The sequence below is a fragment of the Oncorhynchus clarkii genome, chromosome 17, assembly GCF_045791955.1.
Source record: "Oncorhynchus clarkii lewisi isolate Uvic-CL-2024 chromosome 17, UVic_Ocla_1.0, whole genome shotgun sequence".
In the NCBI taxonomy this organism is placed as follows: Eukaryota; Metazoa; Chordata; class Actinopteri; order Salmoniformes; family Salmonidae; genus Oncorhynchus; species Oncorhynchus clarkii.
This window is the reverse complement of record NC_092163.1, coordinates 73,933,144-73,943,143: the sequence shown is the minus strand read 5'-3', so window position 1 is coordinate 73,943,143 and position 10,000 is coordinate 73,933,144. Positions and strand designations below refer to the sequence as shown.

At 44.4% G+C, this 10,000-nt stretch overlaps 1 protein-coding gene across 1 annotated transcript in view; it reads right to left on the bottom strand.

The window, feature by feature from the left end:
* Positions 1–10,000, bottom strand: part of LOC139371420 (kinesin-like protein KIF21B) — a 159,124-nt gene that overhangs the window by 28,997 nt on the left and 120,127 nt on the right. The window contains exons 18-23 of the mRNA XM_071111820.1: positions 6,938–7,100; positions 6,428–6,631; positions 6,198–6,299; positions 5,832–5,997; positions 5,598–5,658; positions 3,615–3,669 (exon numbers count right to left, since the gene is read on the bottom strand). Of these exons, the coding sequence (XP_070967921.1) occupies positions 3,615–3,669; positions 5,598–5,658; positions 5,832–5,997; positions 6,198–6,299; positions 6,428–6,631; positions 6,938–7,100 (751 nt within the window). The remainder of the gene's footprint in view (positions 1–3,614; positions 3,670–5,597; positions 5,659–5,831; positions 5,998–6,197; positions 6,300–6,427; positions 6,632–6,937; positions 7,101–10,000) is intronic.

Sequence of the window (10,000 nt, the reverse complement as noted above, 5' to 3'; positions counted from 1 at the left end):
CATTGGCCACTTTAATAAATGGATCACTAGACACTTTAAGTAATGCCCCTTTAATAATGTTTACATATCTTACATTACTCATCTCAAATGTATATACTGTATTTTATACCATCTACTGCATCTTGCCTATATCGCTCATCCATATATTTACATGTACATATTCTTACTCCATCCCTTTAAAATTGTGTGTATTAGGTAGTTGTTGAGGAATTGCTAGATTACTTGTTATATTTGTGTGTATTAGCTAGTTGTAGAATTGTTAGATTACTTGTTATATTTGTGTGTATTAGGTAGTTGTTGTTAGATTGCTTGTTAGATATTGCTGCACTGTTGGAACTAGAAGCACAAGCATTACGCTACACTCACACTAACATCTGCTAACAACGTGTATGTGACCAATAACATTTGATTTGATTTGTGTAGAAGCTGCCATCTAAAGGTATCTAATGGAACTATCCACCTATGTCTCACGTGTCGAGGCTGCCATCTACAGGTATCTAATGGAACTATCCCCCTATGTCTCACGTGTAGAGGCTGCCATCTACAGGTATCTAATGGAACTATCCCCCTATGTCTCACGTGTAGAGGCTGCCATCTACAGGTATCTAATGGAACTATCCCCCTATGTCTCACGTGTAGAGGCTGCCATCTACAGGTATCTAATGGAACTATCCCCCTATGTCTCACGTGTAGAGGCTGCTTTCTACAGGTATCTAATGGAACTATCCCCCTATGTCTCACGTGTAGAGGCTGCTTTCTACAGGTATCTAACGGAACTATCACCCTATGTCTCATGTGTAGAGGCTGCCATCTACAGGTATCTAATGGAACTATCCACCTATGTCTCACGTGTAGAGGCTGCCATCTACAGGTATCTAATGGAACTATCCCCCTATGTCTCACGTGTAGAGGCTGCCATCTACAGGTATCTAATGGAACTATCCCCCTATGTCTCACGTGTAGAGGCTGCCATCTACAGGTATCTAATGGAACTATCCCCCTATGTCTCACGTGTAGAGGCTGCTTTCTACAGGTATCTAATGGAACTATCCCCCTATGTCTCACGTGTAGAGGCTGCCATCTACAGGTATCTAATGGAACTATCACCCTATGTCTCACGTGTAGAGGCTGCCATCTACAGGTATCTAATGGAACTATCCACCTATGTCTCACGTGTAGAGGCTGCTTTCTACAGGTATCTAATGGAACTATCCCCCTATGTCTCACGTGTAGAGGCTGCTTTCTACAGGTATCTAATGGAACTATCCCCCTATGTCTCACGTGTAGAGGCTGCTTTCTACAGGTATCTAATGGAACTATCCCCCTATGTCTCACGTGTAGAGGCTACTTTCTACTGGTATCTAATGGAACTATCCCCCTATGTCTCACGTGTAGAGGCTGCTTTCTACAGGTATCTAATGGAACTATCCCCCTATGTCTCACGTGTAGAGGCTGCTTTCTACAGGTATCTAATGGAACTATCCCCCTATGTCTCACGTGTAGAGGCTGCTTTCTACAGGTATCTAATGGAACTATCCCCCTTATGTCTCACGTTTAGAGGCTGCTTTCTACAGGTATCTAATGGAACTATCCCCCTATGTCTCACGTGTAGAGGCTGCCATCTACAGGTATCTAATGGAACTATCACCCTATGTCTCACGTGTAGAGGCTGCCATCTACAGGTATCTAATGGAACTATCCCCCTATGTCTCACTTGTAGAGGCTGCTTTCTACTGGTATCTAATGGAACTATCCACCTATGTCTCACGTGTAGAGGCTGCTTTCTACTGGTATCTAATGGAACTATCCACCTATGTCTCACGTGTCGAGGCTGCTTTCTACTGGTATCTAATGGAACTATCCCCCCATGTCTCACGTGTAGACGCTGCCATCTACAGGTATCTAATGGAACTATACCCCTATGTCTCACGTGTCGAGGCTGCTTTCTACTGGTATCTAATGGAACTATCCCCCTATGTCTCACGTGTCGAGGCTGCTTTCTACTGGTATCTAATGGAACTATCCACCTATGTCTCACGTGTAGAGGCTGCCATCTACAGGTATCTAATAGAACTATCCCCCTATGTCTCACGTGTAGAGGCTGCCATCTACAGGTATCTAATGGAACTATCCCCCTATGTCTCACGTGTAGAGGCTGCTTTCTACAGGTATCTAATGGAACTATCCCCCTATGTCTCACGTGTAGAGGCTGCCATCTACAGGTATCTAATGGAACTATCCCCCTATGTCTCACGTGTAGAGGCTGCCATCTACAGGTATCTAATGGAACTATCAACCTATGTCACACGTGTAGAGGCTGCTTTCTACAGGTATCTAATGGAACTATCACCCTATGTCTCACGTGTAGAGGCTGCTTTCTACAGGTATCTAATGGAACTACACATATCGGCTTTCAACAACCTCTACTCTGTTTAGTCAACAGAAAGTACTCAGATGTTTTACCTGTATCGAGAGAGGGTTCCACATAACAAACATGTCATACGAGCCGGTTATGTTCTAAACCAGTGAAATAAACTCAAGAAGAAAAGCTGATTTAACCAGTTGGATATACGGGGCGCTCTTTTAATTTTTGGATAAAAACGTTCCAGTTTTAAACAAGATATTTTGTCACTAAAAGATGCTCGACTATGCATATGATTGACAGCTTTGGAAAGAAAACACTCTGACGTTTCCAAAACTGCAAAGATATTGTCTGTGAGTGCCACAGAACTGATGTTACAGAAAAAACCCAGATAAAAATCCAATCAGAAAGTGCCGCATTTTTTAAAACCGCCTCATGCCAATGACTCCTTATATGGCTGTGAAGGAGCTACGAATGAGCTTACGTTTTCCCCAAGGTGTCTACAGCATTGTGACGTCTTTTTAGGCATTTCCATTGGAGAATGGCTGTAAGGGACCATATATAGCATGTGGTCACATGTTGTCTCCCGCAGAAAACGTTGCGTAACATACTGAGCCATTTTTCCAATAGTTTCTTATGAGAAACCAACTGCCTCCACGGATATATTATCGAATACATATGTTAAAAACACCTTGAGGATGGATCCTAAACAACTTTTGCCGTGCTTCTGTGTCGATACTATGGAGTTAATTTTGAAAAAAGTTTGGCGTTGTAGTGACTGCATTTTCCGGTCGATTTCTCAGCCAAGCATGATGGAACAAACGGGAGCTATTTCGCCTACAAAAATATTTTGGGAAAAAAGGAACATTTGCTATCTAACTGGGAGTCTCCTGAGTGAAAGCATCCGAAGTTCTTCAAAGGTAAATTATTTAATTTGGTTGCTTTTCGTATTTTCGTGAAAATGTTGCCTGCTGCCAGCAGAGCTAGCATAGCATTATGCCATGCTAAACTTACACAAATGCTTGTCTAGCGTTGGCTGTAACGCATATTTTGAAAATCTGAGATGACAGTGTTGTTAACAAAAGGCTAAGCTTGTGTTTGAATATATTTCATTTCATTTGCGATTTTCATGAATAGGAAAAGTTGCGTTATGGTAATGCACTTGAGGCTATGATTACGCTCCCGGATACGGGATTGCTCGTTGCTAGAGGTTAACCTCCGCCTGAAATCCTGCTGCCACATGTTGACATACCTGGACCTTCATCTTGAAGTCATCCTGACTGGCTGAAGACTTCATCTGACACACACTGCAGAGAGAGAAGACAAGGAGACATAAACACACACTGCAGAGAGAGAAGACAAAGAGACATAAACACACACTGCAGAGAGAGAAGACAGAGACATAAACACACACTGCAGAGAGAGAAGACAAGGAGACATAAACACACACTGCAGAGAGAGAAGACAAGGAGACATAAACACACACTGCAGAGAGAGAAGACAGAGACATAAACACACACTGCAGAGAGAAGACACAGAGATATAAACACACACTGCAGAGAGAGAAGACACAGAGATATAAACACACACTGCAGAGAGAAGACAAGGAGACAAACACACACTGCAGAGAGAGAAGACAAGGAGACATAAACACACACTGCAGAGAGAGAAGACAGAGACATAAACACACACTGCAGAGAGAGAAGACAAAGAGACAAACACATACTGCAGAGAGAGAAGACAAGGAGACATAAACACACACTGCAGAGAGAGAAGACAGAGACATAAACACACACTGCAGAGAGAGAAGACAAAGAGACATAAACACACACTGCAGAGAGAGAAGACAGAGACATAAACACACACTGCAGAGAGAGAAGACAGAGACATAAACACACACTGCAGAGAGAGAAGACAAGGAGACATAAACACACACTGCAGAGAGAGAAGACAAAGAGGCATAAACACACACTGCAGAGAGAGAAGACAAAGAGACATAAACATACACTGCAGAGAGAGAAGACAAAGAGACATAAACATACACTGCAGAGAGAGAAGACAAAGAGACATAAACACACACTGCAGAGAGAGAAGACAGAGAGACATAAACACACACTGCAGAGAGAGAAGACAGAGACATAAACACACACTGCAGAGAGAGAAGACAGAGACATAAACACACACTGCAGAGAGAGAAGACAGAGATATAAACACACACTGCAGAGAGAGAAGACAAAGAGACATAAACACACACTGCAGAGAGAGAAGACAGAGATATAAACACACACTGCAGAGAGAGAAGACAAAGAGACATAAACACACACTGCAGAGAGAGAAGACAAAGAGGCATAAACACACACTGCAGAGAGAGAAGACAAGGAGACATAAACACACACTGCAGAGAGAGAAGACAGAGCGACGTAAACACACACTGCAGAGAGAGAAGACAAAGAGACATAAACACACACTGCAGAGAGAAGACAAGGAGACATAAACACACACTGCAGAGAGAAGACAAGGAGACATAAACACACACTGCAGAGAGAGAAGACAAAGAGACATAAACACACACTGCAGAGAGATGTATGATGATGTGTTGTCACCGTGTGAGGGTCAGTGTGATGATGAGTGTGTGTTGTCACCGTGTGAGGGTCAGTGTGTTGTCACCGTGTGAGGGTCAGTGTGATGATGACTGTGTGTTGTCACTGTGTGAGGGTCAGTGTGATGATGACTGTGTGTTGTCACCGTGTGAGGGTCAGTGTGATGATGACTGTGTGTTGTCACCGTGTGAGGGTCAGTGTGATGATGAGTGTGTGTTGTCACCGTGTGAGGGTCAGTGTAATGATGAGTGTGTGTTGTCACCGTGTGAGGGTCAGTGTGATGATGAGTGTGTGTTGTTACCGTGTGAGGGTCAGTGTAATGATGAGTGTGTGTTGCCACCGTGTGAGGGTCAGTGTAATGATGAGTGTGTGTTGTCACCGTGTGAGGGTCAGTGTAATGATGAGTGTGTGTTGTCACAGTGTGAGGGTCAGTGTAATGATGAGTGTGTGTTGTCACCGTGTGAGGGTCACTGTGTGAGGGTCAGTGTGATGATGAGTGTGATGATGAGTGTGTGTTGTCACCGTGTGAGGGTCAGTGTAATGATGAGTGTGTGTTGTCACCGTGTGAGGGTCAGTGTAATGATGAGTGTGTGTTGTCACCGTGTGAGGGTCAGAAGGGGATCATATAGTCTCACCTGCCATCCGAGGCCTGGGTAAATTCTGACGGCTCCTCATCAGTGCTGACATAACCATTCTCTGTGAACACACATAGAAACACCAACAGTGAGTGAGTGTGAGAGTGAGTGAGTGAGTGAGTGAGTGTGAGAGTGAGTGAGTGAGTGTGAGAGTGAGTGAGTGAGTGAGTGAGTGAGTGAGTGAGTGAGTGAGTGTGAGAGTGAGTGAGTGAGTGAGTGAGTGTGTGTCCTCACCCTGCTGTACGTTGTGGATGAGTGCCTGCAGCTCAGGGATACACTCAGCCTTCTCTCTCAGCGCATCCAGGATGATGTGATTGTGGGCAGAGCCAATCACATCTGTCTGTCTCAGCTGACCCTCCAACAGACGGATCTGAGACTCCTTCTGAGCCACCTGTAACCCCTACACACACACACACACACACACACACACACACACACACACACACACACACACACACACACACACACACACACACACACACACACACACACACACACATCTTATTCCAACTGTCCTGCAGTCCTTGGAAAGACCAGCAGAGGGAGATATACATCAACTAAAACAGACACTGAACTATCAGCTACTCTTGTGTTCATTACCTTGTCAATGGAGGCCTTGAGGAAGTGGTCCAGCAGGTGCCGGGCCTCGGCCAGAGAGCAGGAGCTGATGACCACTGAGGTGTCCACTGAGTCCAGCTCCTCCTGCAGGAAATATCCAGCACTAAGACATATACTACTACAAGATGGCTGTGTCCTGTGTGTGTGTGTGTGTGTGTGTGTGTGTGTGTGTGTGTGTGTGTGTGTGTGTGTGTGTGTGTGTGTGTTCTTACCTTGGTTTCCTCTATCTGTATGAAGGTAGCTTGGCAGTCTGATAGGCTGTCGTTGATATAGTCAATGTTTGCGTTCAGAACCTCAATGTCCTCGTTCATTTCCTGGACAAGGCGGTCCTCTGTGTCAGGCCCCTCCCCCTCCGCCATTAGCACCTCCCTCTTACGCAACAGTGCCTCCTGCTGCAAGGACAGCTCCTCACGCTTCTGTCTCACACACACACACACACACACACACACACACACACACACACACACACACACACAGGAGAAAGAAAACCCACGTTAGCTATATCAGTATGGTGATTAATTCAAGGAAGGGTTGAAGAAGAATGCATTTGTTTGACTATTTTAACTGGTCACTATGACAACCACTACAGACAGTAAAAAATTAAGTCTGTAACACTTTACTTATAAACTGCAGGGTGTAACTGCCTCATAGTGAATTAAAAGTAGTGTTAGCAGGACGAGGAAGTGTCCCTAGAGGACAGAGGAAGTGACCTCATACAGTACCTTGATGAGTCGGTCCATGTCGGCCTCTACGTTGGTGATGGTCATCCTCTGCATGACGATGTCCAGGATCCTCCTCTCCAGTGTTTGCCACTTCTGACGGGCTGCCTTGGTGAAACTGCTACTACCCCTCAGAACCCCCTTACCCTGCTGGACACGAGTCCTACTCCTACACAGAGAGAAAGACGAAGGACAATACAGGTTAACTGTCAATCCTAGAACACCCTGCTGTACACGAGTCCTACTCCTACACAGAGAGAAAGACGAAGGACAATACAGGTTAACTGTCAGTCCTAGAACACCCTGCTGGACACGAGTCCTACTCCTACACAGAGAGAAAGACGAAGGACAATACAGGTTAACTGTCAGTCCTAGAACACCCTGCTGGACACGAGTCCTACTCCTACACAGAGAGAAAGACGAAGGACAATACAGGTTAACTGTCAGTCCTAGAACACCCTGCTGGACACGAGTCCTACTCCTACACAGAGAGAAAGACAAAGGACAATACAGGTTAACTGTCAATCCTAGAACACCCTGCTGTACACGAGTCCTACTCCTACACAGAGAGAAAGACGAAGGACAATACAGGTTAACTGTCAATCCTAGAACACCCTGCTGGACACGAGTCCTACTCCTACACAGAGAGAAAGACGAAGGACAATACAGGTTAACTGTCAATCCTAGAACACCCTGCTGGACACGAGTCCTACTCCTACACAGAGAGAAAGACGAAGGACAATACAGGTTAACTGTCAATCCTAGAACACCCTGCTGGACACGAGTCCTACTCCTACACAGAGAGAAAGACAAAGGACAATACAGGTTAACTGTCAATCCTAGAACACCCTGCTGTACACGAGTCCTACTCCTACACAGAGAGAAAGACGAAGGACAATACAGGTTAACTGTCAGTCCTAGAACACCCTGCTGGACACGAGTCCTACTCCTACACAGAGAGAAAGACGAAGGACAATACAGGTTAACTGTCAATCCTAGAACACCCTGCTGGACACGAGTCCTACTCCTACACAGAGAGAAAGACGAAGGACAATACAGGTTAACTGTCAGTCCTAGAACACCCTGCTGGACACGAGTCCTACTCCTACACAGAGAGAAAGACGAAGGACAATACAGGTTAACTGTCAATCCTAGAACACCCTGCTGGACACGAGTCCTACTCCTACACAGAGAGAAAGACGAAGGACAATACAGGTTAACTGTCAATCCTAGAACACCCTGCTGGACACGAGTCCTACTCCTACACAGAGAGAAAGACGAAGGACAATACAGGTTAACTGTCAGTCCTAGAACACCCTGCTGGACACGAGTCCTACTCCTACACAGAGAGAAAGACGAAGGACAATACAGGTTAACTGTCAATCCTAGAACACCCTGCTGGACACGAGTCCTACTCCTACACAGAGAGAAAGACGAAGGACAATACAGGTTAACTGTCAATCCTAGAACACCCTGCTGGACACGAGTCCTACTCCTACACAGAGAGAAAGACGAAGGACAATACAGGTTAACTGTCAGTCCTATCACAGGTACATTCCTCTTTCTACTGCTGGGGTGTGGGAGGAGAAGGAAGAGAATAGGAGAGAGAGAAAGAGAAAGAAAGAGATTTTGAGAGGAAGGGGGAGAGAGTTGGGGTAAGGGAGGGCGAAGAAGGCAGGGATGGAGACAAAGAAAGAAGAAGATGGAGAGTATATCAGACTAAGAAAGTCAATTCTGTCAATTTGATTTGAAAATAATCCGATAAATGGTTTTGTAAAAGGCACTCCTCAAAATTGAATGAAACTTTATTGAATCTGACAATTGCCTTGGCTAAGTAAATGTCAACAGACTCATACCTCATCTGAATCTGACCTTCATATAGCTCAGACATACCGGTAGGATAGTCCAAAGGTTTGCCTGCCGAAGGTTCTTAGCACCTCTAAACAGTGTGTCTGCAGTTCATCTCTTTAGTGTTCACAGAGCAATACCTTTAAGACATCAGCCACTCAGCCGTGTTAAAATACTCCAAACCAGAAGGTGGCAGTAGCGCTGCACGGCATGTCTGTGTGTGTTGCTTTATGGTTTAGTAATCAATGTTAGCTAGCTAACTAGCTAGCTGCGATGTTGTTGCTTTTGTTATGGAAAGCCCTCGTTACTAGCTAAATAATGTTGACATATTTTGCATTACTTACCTAATATGTATATTCTATCCTATTCTACTGTATCTCAGTCTATGCCGCTCTGACATTGCTCCTCCATATATTTATATACTCTTAATTCCAGTCCTTTACTTAGATTTGTGTGTATTGGGTATTTGTTGTGAAATTCTTAGATATTACTTGTTAGATATTACTGCACTGTTAGAGCTAGAAACACAAACATTTCGCTACACCTGATTTGATGGCCACAGCTAGATAACTAGCTAGCAAGAAATACATTATTTAATTTATTATCCATAATCGCATACAGCCCCTAGATACAAGTTTAGCTAGCAGGCTAATGTTAGCTAATTTGTTAGCATAATTCGCTAGCTAGCTGTTGAACTAGCTAGGAAAAAACAAAACGCAAGGCGCACTTCACAGAACAGGCGTTCCTTAGTCAAAATATGCAAATACATGCTCCAACAAACCAATAGAATCTCGCTGCCTCGTACTTGGCTCTGCCCACCTCCTTGCTCGTTCTGCCCACAATGATTTATTTGCTCCCTTTGGAAACAACAGGTTGTGGTCTATCTTGGGTAAGTTACACAAAAAGCTTTATTAAAGACTCTTGTTCGTCAGCTACAGGCAGCTGCTGCATGGAAACTAATCCATTGGGATTGAATTATAATGCTACTAGCTACAGCGGCCAGATAGCTAGCTTGGTAAAGCATTTAGTATTGTGTGCATTGTGCTGCACCTATCACCCCGTCGTTGCATATGAAGTGTGTGTGACTGCCTTTCTCAGTTAGCAAGCTAACAGTAGCTAGCTAGCTAACTAACTAATACGTGCACATTATCAAGTCTAACAAAAAAAATCTTGAAAAACAAATCCTTCAACTCCTCAACATAAAATATGTAAAGACTT